The 24199-nt window shown below is 43.3% G+C and overlaps 5 protein-coding genes and 1 non-coding gene across 6 annotated transcripts; 2 read left to right on the top strand and 4 right to left on the bottom strand.

Moving 5' to 3' along the window:
* Positions 1–4583: 4583 nt before the first annotated feature.
* On the bottom strand, positions 4584–4654 carry F4817DRAFT_t78. The gene has a single exon. It is a non-coding gene; the product is annotated as a tRNA-Gly (tRNA).
* Positions 4655–4820: 166 nt separating this feature from the next.
* F4817DRAFT_335335 (Mss4-like protein) lies at positions 4821–5744 on the bottom strand. The gene is made up of 2 exons (XM_049303008.1): positions 5516–5744; positions 4821–5311 (listed from the first exon to the last, which is right to left on the bottom strand). The coding sequence occupies exons 1-2, from the start codon at positions 5633–5635 to the stop codon at positions 4931–4933; spliced, it is 501 nt and encodes a 166-aa protein (XP_049159958.1). The 5' UTR covers positions 5636–5744; the 3' UTR covers positions 4821–4930.
* Positions 5745–9667: 3923 nt separating this feature from the next.
* F4817DRAFT_335333 (putative secretory lipase) lies at positions 9668–11696 on the top strand. The gene has a single exon (XM_049303007.1). It carries the CDS (start codon positions 10147–10149, stop codon positions 11617–11619), a length of 1473 nt encoding a protein of 490 aa, XP_049159957.1. The 5' UTR covers positions 9668–10146; the 3' UTR covers positions 11620–11696.
* A 133-nt stretch (positions 11697–11829) lies between these two features.
* F4817DRAFT_315161 (glycoside hydrolase family 35 protein) lies at positions 11830–15202 on the bottom strand (the record flags this gene model as incomplete). The annotated part of the gene is made up of 9 exons (XM_049300500.1): positions 11830–13124; positions 13175–13775; positions 13830–13898; positions 13947–14081; positions 14137–14232; positions 14279–14311; positions 14363–14609; positions 14659–14774; positions 14822–15202. 9 exons carry the CDS (start codon positions 15200–15202, stop codon positions 11830–11832), a joined length of 2973 nt encoding a protein of 990 aa, XP_049159956.1.
* Positions 15203–18885: 3683 nt separating this feature from the next.
* Positions 18886–21480, top strand: F4817DRAFT_315160 (uncharacterized protein; the record flags this gene model as incomplete). Its single annotated transcript, XM_049300499.1, has 2 exons — positions 18886–20527; positions 20579–21480. 2 exons carry the CDS (start codon positions 18886–18888, stop codon positions 21478–21480), a joined length of 2544 nt encoding a protein of 847 aa, XP_049159955.1.
* A 515-nt stretch (positions 21481–21995) lies between these two features.
* Positions 21996–23867, bottom strand: F4817DRAFT_335326 (uncharacterized protein). Its single transcript, XM_049303006.1, has one exon. It carries the CDS (start codon positions 23579–23581, stop codon positions 22199–22201), a length of 1383 nt encoding a protein of 460 aa, XP_049159954.1. The 5' UTR covers positions 23582–23867; the 3' UTR covers positions 21996–22198.
* Positions 23868–24199: the final 332 nt, after the last annotated feature.

The following is a 24199-nucleotide window of genomic DNA, read 5'->3' as shown; positions in this document are numbered from 1 at the left end:
TTTGGGTAATCTTACCGACGTCAAATTCCGCGTATCAAGCTAGCAGTTCCGTCGGATTTTGACGAGTATCATCAAAAGCCGAATCCAACTGCGATGAACATAATACGGTGAACTGGGGTAACGTCATTATGGCGGGATTAACGGTTGCTGAAAGTCCATTTTTGGGCATTTCAAACAAAATATGGACGCACCGCGTTACCATCTACCTAGAGTATTGCTCGTTATATAGGTAAGTATCGCCGACACTAGGAGGAACTTAGGAGGAGCTTGTTTTGTCACCTGTGAAGTTTTGGGTGCTACCAACTAGCCAAGCGCGAGATCTCGACTAGGCCACCGAACTTCTTTAGCACCTGACCTACCTTATACATAGACAGACTTATCCCCCTTTAAGGTATATTAAACAGGATGAAAAGCGCTTCGGTAGGGTTACAAGCGTCGTAATTCAGGTGAAAAAGGGGGGTTGTGATTTATAATAGTTAGCAACCAAATATGAAGACTGTATACTCCATTCCAAAGCTTTTTGGTCGACAGCCTTATTCATCAGCTGTCGTCGTTGAGAGCGATGATCTTTTCCTCTTCACAAAAAAATCCCCATTAAACAAACTCAATCTAAGCGAGCCTCAAATAGTCTGACGAAGAAGCGACCCCTTGGCCTAGTCTGTCTAGATCTTAATCGATCTCCAAGTAGGGCCGTTCTTTGGCCTATAGGCTGCCCGCTGCGCCGTGGAGATGGATTCAATATCCGGCCCTCGCAGCCGGCCAATCGCTATCCCCTGTCAACCCCGTCAACAAGATTTAGAGCTAAGTTCTAGGCTGAGCGCTATGCTCGTTCCTGAATTCGATAACCTTCCCGATTGTAGCAGCGCTGTGTGCTTCTGGCATGTTGGGACTTATTGGGCGATGACTCTTCTGCCTACTATCATGGGTCGCTTCGGCGCGAAGTCCCGTTCGGGACAACCCAATCTCACTCTACGAGATTCGGGAAATTATTAGGCAGGAGACGAGTAGGCACCGACTAGAAGGGCCTATCTCATGTCTTAAATTTTAGTCACACATTGTAGGACCTCGCTATACTCTAGTGTACGGCTGTCACTATGCAGGATAGCCAACCCCTAACTCGGGCGGGAATGGCTCGGTTCGAACGGCTGCTCTTCATTCATAACTGCGTCGCCTTCTGTCTCTCTCTTCCTTTTTTCTTTTCTCTCTCATCACCACCAGTCGAGTTGACAAGAAACGGCATATTAGCCAGCCGTGGCAGACATCTTGTTTGCGTCCTTTCGTTGAGTAGCTTGACGATCACATTCATTACGGCCTTGGCCACTTTACGATCTTTACGTATCACATAATCTCTTAATACGTCGTTCAAGATGCAGTTGAAGAATTCAGTTTTGGTTGCCGCCCTTTCGGCTTCCTCTGCTTTTGCTACTTACACCAAAGACTATAAGCTGAATGCTTATTGGGTATGATATTGCATTATCAAATATGTTTCTCATATATACTTACTCCTATTTATAGGGACAATCAGGACCTGACACCGATAGCCTTAGCGAGCACTGCGAATCCGATAGCATCGACTATGTTACTCTTGGTTTCGTGAACAACTCGCCCGAGAATGGAAATGGCACTGGCTACCCGGGCACAAACTTCGCTGCTCACTGCGCGGCCGAGGTTTACGTCAACAACAACCGGAACTCTAAGCTTCTAAGCTCGTGCTCTTTCATTAAGGATGACATCAAGAAGTGTCAGCAGCTCGGCAAGAAGGTGTTGCTTTCTATCGGGGGAGAATTCACTTCCTCAAGCAACTATACCCTCTCCTCGGTACAGGCTGGTATAGATTTCGCCGACTTCCTTTACAAGGCGTTCGGTCCTTTCAAGAGCGGCTACAATGGGCCTCGACCTTTCGATATCAGCAGCACGGAGCACATCACCATTGACGGTTTCGATTTCGACATCGAGACTGAGTTCAGTAAGTTCTACCCCTTTACTTCTCCCCCTAGTGATGCGGGTCGCATCAAATTCGTGGCCGAGTATATGTCTATATATACTAACTAGCATTACTAGACAATCAGCAGCCATACGTCAACATGGTGAACCATCTTCGCGATCTCATCACCGCTGACAGCAAGAGCATTATTCTCACTGCTGCTCCGCAATGCCCGCAGTCTGCTGAATACTTCCAGATGAAGACCATCCTTCAGCAGGCCAAGTTCGATAAGATCTGGATCCAGTTCTACAACAACCCTACCTGCGAGGCCTGGACCACTGGCTTCAACTACAATGACTGGGAGAGCTACATCGGCGGCGGTGTTAACAGCGCTGCTGAGCTCTTCATCGGCCTTCCCGGCAGTGCTTCCGCTGTCGGCTTACTCGGAAGCGGCTACATTACGGCTCAACAGGCTCAGAATCTGATCTGCACGTACAAGACGAAGGAGCATTTCGGCGGTGCCATGTTGTGGGATGCCTACTATGCCTCTCAGAACAAGAACCTTGCAGGAAAGAACTACTACAACTTGGTTGCTGAGGCCTTGAAGTGCGGTGGCTGTGACGGAGATGTCTGCAAGCCTGTTACAACTAGCAGCTCGGCCACGACTTCGTCCACCACAAGCTCCTCCACTAGCTCCTCCACCTCGTCGACCGTTAGCACCACCAGCTCTTCTACTTCCTCGACTGTCAGCACTACGTCTACCTCGAGCTTTGCCTCCAGCACCACCAGCAGCATCTCTACTTCTAGCTCTGTTGCCACATCGAGCAGTGCTTCCAGCTCAAGTTATCTTGTTACGTCTACCAGCTCCTCAGTTTCCAGCTCCAGCTCCTCTAGCTCTACTAGCTCCTCAGCCTCCAGCGCGGCAACTAGCAGCAGCGTGTCTTCGGCATCGTCTTCTTACGACCTCACCTCCAGCAGCTCAGCATCTGCTAGCGAGACCTACGCGGACAGCACATCGTCTTCTAGCATCGCGACTGCCACAGAGTCCTCGACAAGCTCGCTGATTACAAGCAGCAGCAGCAGCACTCTCTCAACAATCTCCACCATCTCTAGCTCTTCGTACAGCGCTTCGGCTACTTCTTCGGAAGATGACTGCCCTCCTGATGAGACCTCCAGCTCATTCACCGAGTCATCCACTTACAGCGCCTCGGCCAGCAGCAGCTACCCTACCGTATCGGTCACTTCCAGTGTTTCGAACAATGCCTCGGCTAGTGGTTATCCTACCGCATCCCTGACTTCCGGTGCTTCGAACAGCGTCTCCGAGACCAAGTCTGTGAGCGCAACTTCGTCGCCTTACCCTACCGGTAGCGCCTCCACCACGGAGTACACGACTAGCACCGTCTATTCCACCACCGTTTACACTGTGACGTCGTGCGCCCCTAGCATCACCAACTGCCCGGCTAAAGGTTCCGTCGTTACCGAGACGATTGCCCTGTACACTACCGTGTGCCCTGTCACTGAGACACAGAAGCCGACGCAGACCCCCACTGCCGTTCCCTACACGAGCACCATCTACAGCACGCGCATCAGCACCATCACCAAGTGCCCGCCCAGCGTGACCAACTGCCCCGTCGGCTCCGTCACCACCGAGACCGTTGCCATCGAGACCACGATCGTCCCTACCACCGTTAAGACGACGGCCGAGACCAAACCCACTACCTCTGGCGTGGCCTCATACCCCGTCGGCGGTGGCAACCAATACCACCAGGCCTCACCATCAAACGACGTACAAACTGCCGCAGTGTCCAGCTACCCCTCGCCGTCTAACAACGTGCAGACCGCCGCCGTATCTAGCTACCCCGCAGTGAACACCCCGGCTGCTTCTTCCCCCAGCATCCAGTCCGTGTCCACCACGCTGACTGTCGCCGTCTACCCCACGGGCAAGAGCGGCTACAACAACGGCAAGACCAACGGCACCGTCCCGTCTTACAGCGCCGGCACGGGATACCCCGTCGCGCCCACGACTACCACCACCGGTAGCGGATACACTGCCATTGTGTGCAACGGCGCTGGCTGCTCGGCCTCGACCTCGTACCCTACGGCGCCGGTCGTTACCGCCGGCTCAGCTAAGGTTGCTTCTTTAAGCCTTGGTCTGTTGGCTGTTGTGGCTCTCGTTTTGTAAGAGGAGAGCGGGGGATTGGTTTGGAGGGTTGGATGAGTGTGTGTTGGTATGGTTATGTTAATGTGAAATGTATAATTATCTACATGTAGCATGCATAGAGAATGATGAGTTGATTCAAAAATGTTTAAACTGAATGTTCTATCGCGTAATATTGCGTGTATTATAAGTGAAGATATATGAGCGTTAGCTTGCTAGGTATTCTTGTATTGATGTGATGTACTATGCAAAGTTGACAGTCGTAGCGATAGAACGGAGTGCTAAAGCCGCCATCAGGTGTATCTGCAAATAAGCTTCAACATCGAGAAAAGGGGAGCAAAAAATATTGAGTGGCTAGACAAACCTGATCGTACAATCTTTCCTGTCAGAAAGCCCTCAAGACTGGTATGAAATTGGATGCATGAATTCACCGGAAAAATATATGGTAAAACGAAAAAATTAAAAAATTATACGCTATGGTTATGAAAACAGCAAAAGATATGCATCAGCCGCGAATCGAACGCGGGGCCCATCGATGGCAACGATGGATTTTACCACTAAACCACTGATGCTGTTGTGGATGACAAATTTGCCTGCAAAGTTTATTTATATTACTAAACGTCTTTTGTGGTGCTGCTTCTTTTTGATTGGCTCTGGAATCTGCTGGAGAAGGGGAGGGGGCATTTGGTAGATTACATGAATGATCTCCAGTCCTTTCCTACGATGTCACATTCGACTTTCAAATTTGACGTAATTATCATTAGCAATTGCAACATTCCTTGAAGCTTTGAGAGACTATGAATTTGATGGTAGCGTTAACATAGACAAGACCCTTCGACCATAGCCGCTCACAACTTAGCACTCCCGCTATTTTTAGACCATTCGATACCTCTCTCCTTGATGAGAATATGGTCGGTAACGCCCTTGATCTCGTTCTGACACCACACGTTGTGCCCTGAAGAATTCGCAAGCGCGAATCCAAACTTGGATAGATACTCGGGATCCACGCACCCTACCGCAAGCGCAACGTCTTCGAGCGACTCATCCCGCCAGTACAGAAAGCTGCCGCAGTTTGTACAGAACGCGCGCTGAATACCCGGTGTCGCATAGAATTTCTTCAACGTCTCTGTGGACGTTAGGAACGTAAAACCGCTGAGCGGGGCGGTATGTGCGATGAAGATCAGAGCGCCTGTGTTCCGTCGGCATTGCGTACATTGACAACTTCCGCTCTGTATTGAGTCTTGTCAGTTGGGGCAGCTCAATTCTATTGCACGTCGTTGAATGGATTATATCGCCCTCTCTCCGTTCGCTTCTAGTAGCTGAGCGATGCGGTGTAAGAGGCTTCATCCCGGTCCATGAATTTTAGAATTTTACGTCCTTGGACATGAAAACCATGGGTGTTAATAAGGCTTTAAAGACATATTCTCACTTACTCCTTTTAAGAAATCGTGGTCCTTCGGGAAGTCGACACGGTATCTTATGGAGCCACAGAGGCAGCCACCCGTAATAGAGGTTGGCTTTGGGAAATTATCAACTGATACAGATTCAGACATCTTGTTCAAACACCGATACCTCGAAATTGGTTCTATCGTAAGTGGATTTTCTCTTGAAGATGGATCTAACCATCACATTCTCCCTCTAGACTTAAGCCCTTAAAAAGGTCACATATATATATACTAGAAAAAGACATATGAACCCCCGCTTGTCAAACGCGCCCTACGCCATGTCCAATGACGTATGTAGATGCAGACACCCGAGTAAAGACATGAAGGGAAATATTGTATTGATCACTTAATAACGAATTTATCTTGTCATCTCTCCGCCCTTATTTGGAGTTGCGCTTATATCGTATGTAGACTCTAGAGTACAGCTCTGTTTAATACAGAACGGTCAACTATCACACCTTATCATGCCTGGTTATAGAACGCGTCGTTTCTTATCTCTTATCGGTTAGGATCGCAATTACGGTTAACCAAACAAGGTATTGTGCCAAAATAAAAAAATTAATTGTATATTAAATTAAAGTTAATAAAAGGTCACTTATTATAATTTAAAAAATATTAAATATATATTTTTAAACTTTATTACGGTTTATTATAATAAAATTATTTATTTAATTAATATAATATAAAAGATTAACCAATTAAATTAAAAAATTAAATTGTTAATTTAATTTTTAATTATTATATTTATACATTTAAATAATTTTACAATTTTAACAGCTGTAAAATTATAATTGGTATAATTTTATAACGTTAATTAAAACGAAAATAATTATTTAAGTTATATATTTATACGATATATTATTATTAAAATATTTAAGTTAAAGTTTTTTAAAAATAATTATTTTAAAAAGTATTAATTAAATAGCTTTATATAATATATAATATAACCTTTTAATTGGTTAACCAGTTAGCTTTATACATATATATATATATATATATATATATATATTAAAAATTATTTAAAAAAACTTTATTTTTAACCTTTTTACCTTAAAATAATTATATATAACCGTATAATTTTTAACTAATATATATAACTTAAATAAAAGTAATATATACGGATAAATAACTATTACATTATTATTTAAATTAAATTAAATTAAATTAAATATAAAGCTATAAAAAATAAAGTGTAAAAATAAAAATAAAGATATTGTTAAACAAGCGGTGTAAGATTTAATTAATAAAAAAACGCGTATTTTAAAAAGAATAAAAAATTAAAATTATTTTAAAAGTATAAATGTATAGTAGTAAATTTGTATGGTAAAAAAGGTATTTAATAATATATAATATTACTTAAATAAGTTACTTTATATTACCCGGTTATTTTTTAATATAATACATTATAAGGTTAAAAAGGTTTATTAATATAATGTTAACATATGTGTTAAGGTATAAATATAATGTCGGTTATACGTATATTAAATAATTATTATTACGGTAATTGGCTAATATTTATAATATGGTTACTTTTAAAAGTAATTATATTTAAATTATAAAAATAATTAAATTTAAAATAACTATTGTACGTATACGATTATATTTTATTATAATCGTATTATATTTAATATATTAATATATTAAGAAAAAGTAATTTTTTAAAAATGGTTATTAATAATAATTACGGTTATTTAATCGATATATATTACGTATAAAACCATGTTAAGTTAAGTAATTTAATATATTAAAAAAAAAAAAGAATAAAAAGCCTTATAATTTAATATAAAGCTTTAAAAATATATATATATATATAATATATAAACATATGTAAAAATTAATTAAAAAAATTACATTAAATTACTATTAATTATAAAATTACAGATTATATATTTTACCATTATATTATAAAATTATTATAATTATAAATAATTAAAATTTATTATATTATAATATATATATATAATTTAAACTTTTAATAATTAATTTATATATATTTAAAACTAATATTGTATTAAATATTAATATTATAACCGTTATTAATATTATAGTAAATATAATAATTATTTAGACATTATTAACAAGCTTAATAATTACGGCAAAATAAATAATACTTTTAATATAATAAATACTTTAACATATTATTTATTAATATTATTTTATAAGTATTTATAATAAAATCGGTATAATAAACTTTGCAAATATTATATTAATTTATTAATACAGTTTTAATATAATATTAAAGCTTATAATTATATAATTATATTAATATTATTGTTAATATAATGTTAATAAACCTTTTTAACTTTATAATATATATTATTAAAAAATTTATTTTTTCATTATTACTTTATATTATTATATATAAATTTATATATAAAGTTATTTATTAAACATATTTAATTAAACCATTTATTTAACGTTGTAATATTATATTATAAAGTTAAAAAGGTTTATTAATATAATGTTAACAATAATAATAAAGTATAAATATAATGTTAATTATATAACAATTAAAAATTAATCTTTTAATTAATTGGTTATTCCTTTTAATACAACCATTTTTAAAGGTAATTACATTTAAATTATAAAAATAATTAAGTTTAAAATAATTATTATACGTATACGATTATATTTTATTATAATTATATTATTTTCGAAATATTAATATATTAAAAATAAATAGCTTTTTAAATATTATTATTAACGGTAATTACGGTTATTTAATCGATATATATTACGTACGAAACTGTGTTAAGTTAAAACCATAATGTTAAGCTAAATAATATAATATTAAAAAAAAAAAAAAAAAAAAAAAAAAAAAAAAAAAAGAATAAAAGGCTTTATAATTTAATATAAGGCCTTTAACGTACTTATATATATAATAAAATTATAAACATATGTAAAAGTTAATTAAAAAAATTATGTTAAATTATTATTATAAAATTATAAGTTACGTATTTTATTATTACATTACGAAACTATTACAATTAAAATTTATTATATTACAGTATATATGGTATATTTTAAACTTTTATTTAACTTATATATACCCGGAGTTAACATTATATTAAATGTTTAATATTATGTTAAATATTTAATATTGTATTAAATTCTTAATATTATTATAAACATAATGGTTATTTAAATATTGTTAATAAACCTAGTAATTACGGCGAAATAAATAATATTTTTAATATAATAAATATTTTAACATATTATTTATTAATATTGTTTTATAAATACTTGTAATAAAATCGGTATAATAAACCTTGTAAATATTATATTAATTTATTAATATGGTTTTAATATAATATTAAAGTTTATAATTATGTAATTATATTAATATTATTGTTAATATAATGTTAATAAACTTTATTAATTTTATAATATATTTACTTTTATATATATATATTAATGTTAATATATTTATTTTTTAATTTAAATAACTTTTTAAATATATTTTCCTTTTATTTAAAACATATATTATTAAATAACCTGTAAAATAAAAAAAATAATAATATCGGTTGTATTATAATAGTTATTTAATTTAATTTTATATGTATAAATAAATATTTTATAATTATTGGTATATAATAACACGGTTAAGGTTTTATATTATTATATATATTTTTATTACCTTTTATAAATTAAATAAATTACCTAGTATAATGCAACCAATACTTAAATTTTTATAATTTTACGCGTTACGTAATAATATATATTTTAAAAAAAAAGAAATAATATTAAAAAGGTTATTTAAATTAAAAAATAAATATTTAATGTATGTAAAAATATATATATATTCCGTACGTTTAAAGGTTAAAATGGTATAAATTAATTAATTAAAAAATGCAAGGCGAATTACGTAATTTAAAAAAAAAATATATAACTTAAATAATAATATTTTAAAAATATACTTTTTTAAAATATATTTATATATTTAAAAAAAATAATCTTTTTTTTCCATATAAAAATATAAAATACCGTAATAAATTGATTTAATTGCATTAACCTGTAATTAACTACCTTTTTAAATTAAACTTACAGATTTTTTTTATTTTAGCATAATACCTTATCTGGTCAACCGTAGCAATTGTGAAATACCGTTGTGACCCAATAATTACTTTAATAATTGTTGGTTTTGAAGATTAAATAACTTTCAATTCAATTAGATATTCGTCAGCAGCCTCAGATTATAAAGATATCGGATAAATCCTTCATAACATCACTCCCTTTTACCCCTGATTCGGCGCTTTGTCAGCTGAGAAGTTAAAGATTTAACTCCGCCAACTTCTCATGGATTTAAAGATGGATACCTTCGTAATATCACCAACATCATTTCCGGCGCTTTTACGTCAACAGCTTTTCCACGTTAACTTCTTGTCCACGGATTTCCGTGGAACAGCTGTTGGTCATTATGGTATTAAAAGTAGTGTTAGAATAGGTAATGTAATGTGCTATGGTCTAATAGGAGATGTGCACAGATAATTATCATGACCAATCAACAGTATATTCATTCGTATATAACCATGGCCATCACTCGCCTTAAGTTATATAGAATCCATTTGACACCAAGGATAACTAACAGGCTAGAACCAACTTGAAGAGAAGTAGTCACGATGTATTCTTTACAACTCTTGCTAGCTGCCGTCTCATTGACGGTGCCACTTGTCGAGGCTCAAGCGCCGTTAAACGTTGAGCAGTCGACGGGTTTCAACTCTAGCTTTGCCCTGTCAAGCTCACAGATAGAGGCCGCAAGCCTGTCGTCAACAGCAGTCACTAACATCAACATTGCTATCAACTTCGACCGCTCCCAACTCGCCAACGGAGGCCCTGCCGAGGACAGCTTCTACGAGCTCCCACCACTTTCCGGAACGCCAATTCCCGGTACCCTTCTTAAGGTCCAAGAGTTCACAAATGCGTCGTCTTTTGTTATCCCCCCTAACACAGCGCTCTCGCGCATTCTCTACACAACTTCAAACCTCAACGGAACCGTTGTCCCAGCCTCGGCTTTTATCCTCTGGCCCTTTACGCCTAAGAAGTTCCAAACAGGGGACGGAAGCGAGTCCACTAAAGCACCTGCCGTCCTCTGGACACACGGCACAGAGGGTTTCTTCGCCTCGGCCGGCCCTTCGACACATAGGGCGCTTTGGTATGGCAGCGAGGCACCTTTCACCCTGGCACTTGCAGGTTATGCCGTGGTGGCGCCCGACTACGCTGGCCTTGGTATCCACAAGTCTTGGGATGGTAGCGAAATCCCCCATCAGTATCTAATGTCGCAGACATCCGGACACGATGCTCTCTACGCCTTCCAAGCCTCCCTCAAGGCATTTCCTAACATCCTGGACGAACGTTTCGCAGTTATAGGCCACAGCCAGGGCGGTGGCGTCGCGTGGGGTGTTGCCGAAGTACTTGCGGCCAAGGGAGATGATGAATTCAAGGGACTTATAGATGGGTATCTCGGTACAATCGCCGTGAGTCCCACTACGAACGCGTTCGTCGGCGAACTTGGATTCATATTACCCTGGATTGGAATGATTCTACCCAGCATCTTCCCCGACTTCGACCTTAGCACGTGGTTAACTCCGTTAGGCATCGCGCGAACGAAGCTCTTACAAGAAGTCGAGGGCGGAATAGGCGTTTCGACGCAGCTTTTCTTATCGGGCGATAATATCATCCAGGATGGCTACGACAAGACCTGGTACATTGATGCGTACGGCAAGCTGGCAAATGCGGGGCGGAAAGCCTTCAAAGGCCCGCTTCTTGTTATCCATGGCACGGAAGACTATTATATCCCCGAAAACGCCACGGCTGCAACTTTTCAGGCCACCTGCGAAGCCGTTCCTGATGGAGATCTGGAGTACTTAGTTGTTAATGGGACGTGGCACGTACCTACTCTTGATGCCGCGAGACAGACCTGGCTTAAGTGGATTGAAGATCGGTTCGAGGGCCGAGCACTAGAGAAGACTGGTTGTGTCAAGTCTAGTTTGGAGAGTTTCCTACCCTTGGAGCGTTACCAGGCTACGGGAAATTCGTTTCCTCAGTTTGCTGGCTTGCCGGAATTTAGCTACCAAGTGCCTCTAGGACTTTGAGAGGGAAATGTGGGAAAGCAAAGTACTCTGCTACTAAATCATCCCATTCCTACGTCGTTTATAAATCATAGTATCATACTTGTCTCGATCTAGAAACTAGCATATATAGAAATAACTATAGATTAAGCTGATGCGATTGATTTCTACGTCCAGAACTAAGTCCTATAAGTGTATGTATGATCATGCGGTGGTATAACAAGACGTCAAAGATCAGTAAGCTCCCTTGCGTAATGACCACGCCGGACTCTCAACCAAGACCACAGGATCACGTCCCGTCAAAACCGGTTCGCTAGCCTCAAGTCTAAAATCGAGCACGGCCGCGTCGCCGCCCTCTTCCATACGCCATATCGCCAGTCCAATCCAATTCTCGCCGTTATAATTCAAAATCCCCTCTGGAACTGGGAATCGCGTCTGAGGGCCGATGTGAGGCACATACTTACCAAACTGCCACCCGTTCACATACAGCTGGATCCGCACAGCCCCACCAGCGACATTGCGGAAGGAGAAGGAGAGCGGAATGTCGTATGTAGTGGAAGGGAGATCGAGCGAGAGCGGCGCAGTATAGAAGAATATACCTGGTTTCCCCGGCGCCGAGAATGGCGAACCCGGGGTAAAAGCCTCATTGGGAGGCTGCGGAAAGTGGTAACCCTGCCTTTCAGCATAGAGGCCGCCCTCATTCAGGGGGCCCCGGGTGCGATCGACATAGTCTTCACCGCCGAGATTGCCGGTGAGCTTCCACGATATAGGGGTGCTGTCTAATATTGAGCTAGCGAGGCGATAGTTGAGGATCCCGCGAGGCGCTTTACCGGTGTCGATGCCTGGGATGTAATTGCCGTCTAGTCCCATGTGGTCGATCACGACCGTCAAGACGTACGATGCCCCTTGCGAAAGACTTGGAAGCTTATACGTTGCGTCGTAGCTTGAAGCGCTGGAACTGCCAATCCATGATCCTATAAAGGTACTGTTTAACCAGACCGAGTGGCCGTAAGCGGTGCCGCCCTGGGTTTTGATTTTAAAAGACTTCTCGGTGCCTTTGGCAGTGAAATGGCCCCTGAAGAGCAACACTCCGGTGTTGAAGCCATAATCGCTAGCAAAGAGGGAGGTCGGTGTCTGCAGAGTCTGGTATGAATTGTCTGTTGACTGGTGGTCTGCTGCCAACCAAGTAGAATCATCATAATCCGTCTGAATCTCAGGAAGCGAGTCGAGGTATTTCCAGGACAACCCAGACAGAGCAGGAATATCGAGCGCTGGAACCGAGTATTGAATGTCTGTTACTATTCTTCTATCTTCCACCTTAAAGTCAGTTGCCTTCCCGTTGATATTAAAAACGGCCGTGTTTTGGGGTGCTCCGATAACCTCAACGATCGTCGATCTATTAAAATCTGCGAAGAGTGATAGTACTCCATTCTCAAAAGATGCAGATCTAACGAGGTATGGCCCATTAATAATTAGTGATGAGGACTTTTTTATCCCAGGTACCCAATAACTATAAGCAGAATTTCGATCTACACTTCTTTATTAGCTTTGGTCATGCGAGCGAAATAATACATCGTACCTAGAAGATAAATGTGAAAATTATCAATCCGGACAATATTCCTTGCCTCTGGTGTAGACCAAGCTAAAGTTATGAGGCCTTCTGTCCTGTTCACTTTAACGGAGTTATCCGATATAACTGAAGAAGTGTCCTTGACTTGCACGGCAAGCTCGTTCATCTCATTCGGTCCACTATAAACAATAAGAACAGTCGTGTTTTCGAACTTCTGGTGTGTTAGAATTTCAGCCGTGGAATATAGGAGTTTAATTCCTCGAACATCATAGTCGGTAACTATGATCTTTGAATCCCTACCATGGAGAGTGAGGTCATCAAATAGTGTGGGGATTGAGACATCTCCTTTCAACGTTGGAAGCTTCATCGTGTAATTATCCGAGGCGGTTCTAGAATAGTCACTATGGCGGACGACGAAGAATGACCCGCTACCAGTTGTACTATTTCCAGCAAGTCGAGTTACCGTGATGGCAGCATTGTTAGCATACGTCCACACCAGGGCAGCTCCGGGCTCTGCAGTCAAGTAATCTGGTGATACCTTCAGCCACTCGGCCTGTAGCTTTAGTTCCGAATATTTCTCTCTCGAAAGCGATCTGTCTTCTGATATAGCCTAAGGCAGATCCGAGTTAATATACGTTTCCCGGACAGAATGGCTCCCACCTACCGCTCCATAATCGTAAGATGTATACCCTCCTGGATGTCCAATGTTACCCCAATTAGTCCCTCCGAAAATCTACCAGCAATTCAGTAGAGATGCGAGAATAACCCGATCATGACTAACCATGTATATGTTGTGGATAGTTGCCCCTGCGGCAAAATTGTTCTTGAAGAAGACGCGTTCGAATTCGTGATTGATAAACGCTGCACAATTGTTGAACCCCGGACCTCCCCAAGGATCATAGGCGCCACCTTGGAACTGGCGACAGGATTAGTAAGAGCAGCTTAAATAGTATAAAAATCCGGTTGCCAACCTCCACGAGAGAGAAAGGGGTGGACGGACTCTGCAGTTCGTGCGTCTGGTGATAGATTCCCGACAATGCCAGTGGCGGCCAGGTGGAAGGGTTTTGCTAGATCCATCAGCATCACTGGTATTATGGACATGAGGATACTAACGCAGTCAAACATAACCGGATAGGCATCGTGTCCCTAATTCTTGTTAGAATATTCAGTGCAGTAATCTCGTCCAGTGTAACTCACGTAAATATCTACTGCACCTAATCCTGTACCCGGAGCGTTAGTTCCCAGGGGGGCTGCGTCGTTGCTGATGAGAGGTACGACAATTCCCGCGTTCCTTGCCTGGTCCTCTACGTATTGCATGTACTTGCCACTGGGGAATGGGATAGAGACGCCGACCGTATACTCATTCTCAGGTTGATATAGAATCACGGGGCCGCCATTAGTAATTTGGGCTTTCGCAATAATGGCACCAATTTGAGCGGCATAGCTGTCCGAGTCAGTTGAGAACTTATTTCTATGGCGATCTTGAGGCTAACTTGTCTGTAGCCGCCAAGTAGTCGTCATCCGACGTCCTTAGGTGTCCCTTGACACGTTGGAGCCATCCGGGGAACCCACCAAAGCTTACTTCGGCATTTATATAAGGCCCGGGTCGCTTGTTCTCTTTAGCAAGCTCCGCTAGGGAGTTAGAGAAGTACTCACTGCGATAAGGTAGATGCCGGCCTTAGTTGCGGCTTCGAAGAATTGCTCGTAGGAAAATACACCTTCGGCTGAGAAATCGCCTGGTTTCCCTTCCAACAGAGCCCAGTTGCTATAGAAAGAGACGCAATTGAATCCCAACGCCTTGATTTTTTGAAAAATGTCAAGCCATAAGGACGGAACGGATAACCTCCATGGATGGAACTCGCCGCTCATAATCATGACTCTTTCTCCCTTCACATATAATGAGTGGCTATCCCAAGTAACGATGTTTTGTGCCGACGTCTTGCTATTTTCAGGGACAGTCATAGGTATTCCTCCAGTATCCCAAGCATAGCTTCGAACAGCCCAGAGTAATAATGTCAAAATGCCAAGAAACCGCATGATACACCCGCTATTTTTAACTTGAGATTTCGGAATACGTGTCCGGGAGTGTTGTTAGTAGTCGGATAAGGCGGGGACGACCCCACGCGTTGTAGGCGAACGTTAGAGCCGGAGGATCCCGTCGATGCATGAGCTCCTTTACATTCTCTCAACAATCACGTGCTAGAATTAACAACCTTTTGACGATCATAAATAAGACTCTCAGACCTTTGAGATTTGAATTGGACTGGACTTAGATTCCCATCCTATCTTAAACTTGGGTTCAATGATAACCCCCCCAGAACACTTAATTTTGCATATAGCTTCACACGCTGTAAGAGCAGTAAACTTATTCGTAATATCTATACCTATTCATAGCTTGGGTCTCTTACCAGGTCTAGTAAATTGGGTTAGTTCTTGTGAAATTTCTAAAGGAGTGCCAATTCCCAATTTCTGAATATATATTCTTACCGAGTGGTAGCTACCTACCTCTTATGAGGTACTAACCGAACACCACCAAACATCCTCTGAATAAGGTTCGATGCCAGAATTTAGCTTTTCTTATCGAGAACGCAACTTGGGGTTGACTTCCCGAGGCTTTTACCAATATTTCTTTTCCGCTAACATTCTAGACACAAGCCGAAGTAATTATATTAAGGCTTGAATCACCAAACATACCTGATAAAAAGTAGCAGTATACAGGTTTCCATCTTTCATCACCGAAGAGGTATAGCACATATACACGAGGATTATATACCCCGGTCTCAAGTGCAACTTCTACGGTAGCACATGTTGTTCATATTCTAGGAATGGACATACCCCAAGTGTCTCAGTTGCCCAGCTGCGGCCGGAAGCCAAAGCACGAGGATGATGATGATGATGGAGAATCCTCCAATAAAAGACATCAGCTATGCACCACTGAAGAAACGTCTCCGTCTCGCCCACTCGAGAACCATCGTCTCACAATTCAGGCTTCACCATCGCTTTCGACTGCGGGATATCATGACACACAGTCATCTCCGATTTCTCATTCAAATGATATTAGCAACCAGCAAATCGTCACCCCAACGGCCTTTACTCTCTTCTCCAAACTCCCACCAGAGTTACGCTTACAAATTTGGCGGGAGACCTGGGAACATCGGGACGTGATAATATCACGGAAGATTGTAGGTATCTACTATTGGACAACGGGAAAGTTCGAACTGCAAACGCGTCACTTTAACAATAGACATGCTCGCCAAATGCTAGCTGACCTTGTTTGCCTAGATTGGGGCTTGGTTCGGGACAATCATAATATCAATCGGAACCTCGTAACATACTCGTACTCTTTTACGCGCCCGCCTATTTCTCTTTCGATTAACTGGGAATCTCGGCACGAAACGTTGAGGTACTTTCAGGTTGCCTTTGCGCTTGCTGGAGGCCATTCAGCTATTTACTTTAATTTCGACCTCGATACACTACTTTTCCCCCTCCACTATCCGCTTTCAACTGCACTTTCAATGGCGGATCTACGTCGACTGGTAAGGATTTCTATTCCCTCGATGGTCCCTCCAGTTGGAGCTTTCACTCACTGGACTGCTCACTGGGCTGAACCAAGTGATGAGTTTCTGCTACCCCGATTAGGCGTCATTAATGGTGTGGTATGTTACGAGGAATTCAAGAATGTCTGGATACTTCTACGCGTATGGTTTCCTGCCTTGCGCGAAATACGTTTGAGTAGATTCCACGAATGCAAACGGTATGAAAGTACTAGGACATATCCCATGGCCCCCCCCCTGGACTTTTACTGCTCCTGCTGCTTTCGTATACAACATGCAATCAGAGATCGCTTTAGGGGAGCACTTTACTCAAATCTTCACCAAGAAGTTGCCTGCATACTTCGTCAACACAATATGCGGGAACCTTTTTTCAGAGAAGAGACGCTAGTGATCGGTCGAGTGCCAAGTGGTAGCCTGTCCGGCGAAGACGAAGACGTTACTGTCACATTCGAGGCATTTCGTGATGCGAAGGAAAACACATACCCCCCTATACAGAATGACAGCCGTACGAGACGCCAGTGTGTTGCGAGGACTCTAATACACGCTCTAAGACCCCCAATGCATAGAGACAGTATGGTGTGTATAATATAGGGTCTTAGATAAGGTTACCTTCTGGTTTTTACCTGGGTTATTACAGGCAGCGAGAACAGATTGCACTCATGAATACCTGCATTCTAGCGTTAGTTTAAAATAGTTGTTAATGATTAATGCTATACATTACATAACCTAATATTCGGAGACTATGGTCCTCTATTTAAGGACGAATTTGTGATCCTGTCATTTGACTAATACAATAGGACCTCATACTCCTAGGTGTTATTACGGGTATCATGGGTATCTACTATTAAACTAAATAAAGGTAAGCTTACGGCAGCAGCTTAAAGCTTAATTAAGATAGAGAAAGAGATGATGTTCTATTCAAGGTATCCTCATAAACGTACACTCGACTATAAATGAGCCGGTAAGAAGTAGGTAAACTGCGTGTAAGTCAATACTGAGAAAAAATGACCGAACACCCATACATTGAAAACGAGCTTGGCCGTACATTATCATGTGTAGATGAAAGTGTGAGTCGATGTGATTAGTTGATGTGGCTACGTGATTTCAAAGTAACGAGTAGCAGTTCTTTTAGAGGAGTACTTACATATATAAACGCGTAGCCAGATAAAGCCATGGATTCAGGGGAGTATCGGCCTTGTATATAGTAGGCAAAGCAGAAGGACTGAACGTTTCCATTGCAAACCATATATCTGTTACACTTGTGAGCCTCTAGTCTCTTATATGCTGTCAAAGAAAGCTTCCCCTGAATGAGATAGGAATGATACCACTCCCCTGATATTTACGGATATGTACCTGGGTGTGTATAGTCGGCGGCACCGTCCTTGGCAGCTGTAGCTACAGGTGCCTACCAGGTATATAGCAGTGTAGGTGCCTAGTTAGAACTTGCTAGAACAAGTTGGAGTTTCCAGTATCCTGGCTGCTTTTCTTGTGAGCCTTTATTGTGTGCATCCACAAATACACAACCTACCTCTTACCCTACCTCTTACCCTACCTCTTATCTACCTCCTTAACCACCAATAGCTATTAATAGCATCCACGAATATTCGTACATGCCTCAAGCTGTAGGCTTATTCCAAAGATACGCACCTTCCACTCCCCTTTCAGGCAATCCACGGAACTTGCCTTGGGTAGGTCCCTCCTACCAGACCTCCTACCATACCTCCTACTAGAGGTGACGTGTTGCTTGAATTATAAGCAGGAAATCGCGTTAACCTATTCCAAAATTTATCCTAAGGCTGCAATAAATCTTTCTCCTCGCCTGTTATTCTCCCAGGAATACTACGCGCCGTAAGTTGCCCTGCTTTTCATTATTCTAATTATTACCCTTCCCCCCTCATTATACCATATCGCTTGACTTCGTCCTGGAACTGGTGCCGTACCAGGCGACGGCTTTCTTTCCTCTAATCCTATCCCTAGACTATCGCATATCCACCGTGGCATTCTCTTCTGCATAATCCAGGGTACTTTATCATTATTGTTTACCCCATTAACGCTGCCCACCCCCCTCTATTTCACAGAGTTACCTAAGCACATCATACTAAGTCCGGGTCTTCACGTAGACTCACTACTATATCTCGACATCATCTAGCTACTCAGCCCATCACGATGTCTGCTCCGAAGTGGACTCCGAAGTGGACTGCTGGGTCTGCGGGAAGGCCTCTCACACCATCGGCCCCTACGTTCGTTCCCGTCAATATCGATGCCAGTCCTGAGGTCCTTGATGCCTCATTCGTCACACACACCATTCCAGACATTAGCCCCGATTCCGGAGTTATCGGTCTCTGCGCTGTGTCTCACGAACGTGCAGGTACTGATGACCTCGGTTGGCATATTGCCGACTTCTTAGCATTCAAAGCACTCCTCTGCGGCGAGACTCACTCGAAAGCTCAGACATGGCTTTCCCAGTGTGATGTTGTCAGCATTGTAAAGGATAACCCTGAACATTACGTCCACGGAAAGGACCATCGCCTGGTCGATGTCGCTGCAGCATCCTCTTCATACACCGACCGTCATGGAAATCGCCAGGAACGAGACGACGAGATTAAGGTTGAGTCATCAGCCGAAAAGCTCATACAGGATTTCCTTATGGCCCTTTCGGATAAGTCTAGGCTCGTTAAAGGGAAGGGTCTTCCCCTAGTCATTATCATTTGTGGCCTTACTACACTAGAGCAAGACGTCTTCTTTGGGGAGACTGATCCCAAGTTCCGGGTTACAAGCGAGCGAATGCGCGAGGCACTTGGAGAGCATGCTGATGCTGTCGTTATCACCCCTGCTCTATTCTCTGCAGGTTGGCTAGTCAATCCGTCCTTTTGTCAACCACCGGCTAGAAAGATGCGCGCCGACCGCACAGAGTTCCTCGCAAGGCAGTTTGGCGCAATATTTGCAAAGGATGTTGTTGAAAGCTTCCTAAATTGGTCATGTCCCTTTATTGACTGGGATCAACTTGACAAGGAGAAGAAGGATGGCAGGTTTCCCGGTCCGGCAAAGCCTTCACAGCAACAGCAAGATGCGATTGTGGCTTTCAAAGTGAAGATTCACAACACCCTCGCAGGTCGATTGTCCGCCGGGAATGAAGATCACTCCTTTAACTTTGAGGCCGATCACGATGACTGGCAGAAGTTGGTTGGTCCCCGTCAGCACAAGCCATTGAGCCACTTCAAACAGAAGTGGGAGAAGATTGGAGTAGGTGCCGTGGCCACAGTGAACGAGCAGCGACTCGAGTTTCTCGGAGGCGCTTTCGGTGGCAATAAGAAGTCGCAAGAAAAACATATAAAGCACCTTGTATATGACTCGTTCGCTGCTTGGCCCGGATACTGGGCGCTTCCCTTTGGTCGAAGCGCTAGAGCCGCTTTCCACATGTTTCTTGGAAACGATCATCCCGATTACAGGGACTGCCATGAAATCTTCAATATCATAGAGCACCGCTCTACTTCGGCCGTGGTTGCAGACATGACCTTGAAGCAGTTTGGCTTCTCAAAACCATATGGAGAACGATGTAGGGATTGGGATGAGCCAAAGTGGATAAAAGAGTCAACCGATTCCACACACCTGGCTGCTAATCGGCTGTTTGGAGAAATCAGCAAGTGCATTCCTAGGGTTAATGTACCTCCTGGTGTCAATCCGAACCACCTCAGCGTTATTCAAAGACGACTGGAGGTCCCTGCCTCTTATTTATCGGTAGCCATATACAACCACTTCCTTACTCGTACAGGATCTCCCCAGACAATAGTAAAGAGAATCTCTGACTGTAAGTATACCGAGGCACTATCGCCAGTGATTGCTGCTAACATATGATTAGTTTTTGAAGAGATTAAAGGCCGCCAGACTGAGCTACTGGTTAAGGATCCCGCGTTGCACGATAAATGTAGCATTTGGTTGAACTCAATTCACCTGCCTATTCGCCGTCAAGACCCCGTTATACCTCCTGTGACGTCTACGAAGTCCCCGGGAGAAAGCACACACGTCGCCAGCCGGACGCCTCGAACTTCGGACAGCCGAGTAGCAGCCTTGAAGTCTCCGACCGTAATTGTACAGACCGGAAAAGCTTCAGAAACCGTCTCGCCTCCTCGATCCAAGGCTAATACGAGACTAGCTGGTCTTTCTAATAATCTTCCTGCTGAGATGGAGGAACTACTTCCCGCTATTGACCCACAAATAGCAATTCGGGCACTTATCCAAGAGAAGGAGGATCTGATCAAGGAGCTTACGAAAGCTCCGCCCAACAAACTGGTAGAAATTCAGGAAAAGATGGCAGAGAACCAGAATCTCTTGGCTTTCATGGAAGAAATAGCTCAAAAAAAGGAGATGAAATCTAAGAATGGCGCGCATGAATCTGAGAAGCGCATCAGAGCAGTATCGCCATCCATCCACCAGGGTGCCTCTCGCGTTCACAGTCGCGAGGGCGCGCTCCAGCCATCTCACGTACAACGAGTCCAGAGCCCTGAGCAACAAACGCCTCCTCATCTCCGAGGTCCTTTAGAGAAGCCCGATACGAAATCACATGCTCGACATCGTTTCGAGGAGTCAGCTAAAGAGAAACCAGCCGGCGGCGTGTTCCAACTTGGCTCGGGGAAAGGAGATACCTCTAGTTCACCAAATGAAACGAAGCCATTATCACTCACTCAACGCACAACGCAAAAAGAAAACAAACCCATGAAGCAGTCTGAAGCATGGGTCCCGCCCCATCTCCGTGGCCTATAGCATGCAAATATCTAAGGCTGTTAAGCCTAAAAGCTAGCGCAATATGGCAGGGGTGCAGCCGATAGCAGTTAAAGAGAGGACTATAGTGTCTAATATGACTTTCGGAGTCATAACTTTGCAAAAAGGGGAAGCGACTTTGGAAGGTTGGAGAGTTAATATTTCGGGGTGATGGAATTCCAACCTTCCCATGTTGGAATATGTCTAACTAGGTACCTACCTACCTGGGTAATATTTACAAATCTAAGCGGGGGACTTGTTGTTTCCTGCTCAGATCGATGTTGTTGTTTGAGGTTTAAGGAGATACTACCACCACCTATCATGGTAGCATGACAGGCTGATGGATTTCGCCCGTGGATTTCGCCCGCGGGTGATAATTTGCTACTAGCTTCTTTTCTTAGTTACCTAATGCGGAGAGCTTTTACCGAAATGCAGTTGTACTTGACGAAGGTTAATGAGATAAATCATGGCAAACATTAGAGTAGGGGTCTTCCCAACTCCTAATGTCTTTTCGATTGCCTTAATACAAATGATTTTCTGCCTTATATTAAGCTAGTCATTGCCCATCAAGATAGGCAGTTATCCTATTAATGCCAGTTTCAAGGTCACTCTTTTCTTTCCTACCTAGAATCAGTCCCCTAAGGTGCCACAGTAGAGACGAGAGTAAGGTATGACAATATAAACTAAGCACTACAAAGCTCCGTAAGAGACCATTTTATAGTCATGTACCATCTTTCTTCAAATTACTACCACTGCTATCATCTATCTGGCTAGCTACATTGGTGTCGTCGTCGGTACTAGTCGGGGCCCTGGTGCCACGCTGGAAGACGAACAGCGCCTCGTCTTTGCCCGGGAAGCTCGGTAGCGCGACCTGAACAACCTTGACCCAACCCTCGCCCGCGCGCTCCCGTTCTATATACTCGTCCATGCTCAGGCCCCGAAATCCCGTGTACCCGTTGTGATTCTGCGTCCCGACCACGGCTAGCGTGTCCCCGGAATACGCATCCATCATGAGTCGCGTGAAACCGCCCTCTTCGCCGCCGGCAATGGTGCCCCCGACGATGGGGTATACGAGGAGGAGGACCCCTTCGTCGGGGTCTATATCGGTGTTGGTTTTGCTATTTCCGGCCGAGGATTTATTGGTGCTGTTGTTGTTGCGCCGTCGCTTGCGCAGCCACTCGGCGCCGTCGGCGATCGTCGTGTCGGATACCCAGTTCACGCGCCACGCGCTCTGGGCGCTGTCCACGGGCACCGCGCGGACCCCGTATTGTCGCAGCATGAAGCTCCAGTATCCCCCGCCGGACCCTAGGTCTAGCACCTCGCGCCCCGCGGCGAGCACGCGCAGGATCGAGAGCGCTTCGTGGCTGGGACAGGCGCATCCGAAGTGGTGCATTAGGACGGGGAGTACGTGGTGCGAGCGGTTGCCTGCTAGGGTCGAGGAGACGCTGGGGCCGGCCCATTCGAGGTTGCGGCAGCTCCAGTTTAGGAACGTTAGGTAGGGGTTCGGCGGGACGTTGTTGTTGGTACTGGTTTTGTTTTTGTTCTTGGTCTTGTTCTGCTTGGGGATGGTGAGTTGTGAGGCGAGCGCGGGGTGTAGGTATCGCTTCGACTGTAGGTAGCTTGCTATTTCGGCGCGCAGGCTGCCCTTCTTGGCGTTGGAGAGGAATGTCTTGAGGGCGGAGGGGGTCGAGGTGCTGGGGTCGAAGATGGAGAGGTAGGCGTCGATGTCGGGGCGTGGAGGTGGTGGGAGGGCCCTTAGTTTTTTCGAGGATGGGGTTTGCTCGGGCTTTGCACCATCGTCTTCGGTAGAGGGCGCGGGTGCGGGTGCGGGTGCAGGCTCGAAGTACCAGGCGTGGAAGGCGTTCTGACGTCCAAGCGAGACGATATGTTGGACTTCGGCCAAGGTAACGCTAACGATGGCATGGTAGACGTAGGAATCACGACGGGGATGCGGTAGCGCAAAGGAGGCTATGACAGCCGACTGGAAATCATCGCTAGCGAGGAATGCTTCGGCGCGTTCGTGTAGCGCCGCGTCAGCGATATATGTCGTCGGGTTCCATGACGGCACGCCCTCGCAATACGTGAAAGCCTTGCTCGGCGCCATTTACCTTGGAGTTACACAGTACACTCCTCGGGTTTGATTAATCTATATTCGTGAATACGTGTTTAGCATTAAGACCCACGAGGAGGGAGAAAGTTTTGTATTAACGATGGATGAGAGCTACCTAATGTATCGAAGCGGGGTCCTATACATAGTGAAATGGCGTTGGGTATCAGGTAAAAGAAAAGTATCAGGGATTCCCCGCACTCAGGGGCTTTTGCAGGGTAGCTCTTCTCCTAGGTATTATGGAGAAACGTTCGTTGGTCCCTTGCCCCCCCTTTTTTTGTTCTATGCCGTATATAAATGGGACGGCGAGTCCGGCGTGCGGCAGCGATGGCGATGGCGATGGCGATGGCGATGGCGATGGCGATGGCGATGGCGATGGCGATGGCGATGGCGATGACCATGCATGTAAAGCGATATCGAGGAGGCGACGGGAGCTGTGTTACCAAGCTTCCTTGCTCTAAATAGTAACACTTGTGTTAATAATACTAAGTGAGTGCGCGTCCGCTTCGGGAACATAGAACTAAATATCCTATCTAGGTGCCTACCTCTTACAATAAAGAATAAAGCATTCCCAACTCGGAGCTTACAGATACGTGTAGTAGGATAATTGCTCGT

The sequence above is a fragment of the Daldinia loculata genome (assembly GCF_022478755.1).
Source record: "Daldinia loculata strain CBS 113971 unplaced genomic scaffold F4817scaffold_19, whole genome shotgun sequence".
Lineage (NCBI taxonomy): Eukaryota > Fungi > Ascomycota > Sordariomycetes > Xylariales > Hypoxylaceae > Daldinia > Daldinia loculata.
The sequence above is the reverse complement of the archived record's forward strand: the minus strand, read 5'-3'. Positions and strand labels throughout refer to the sequence as shown.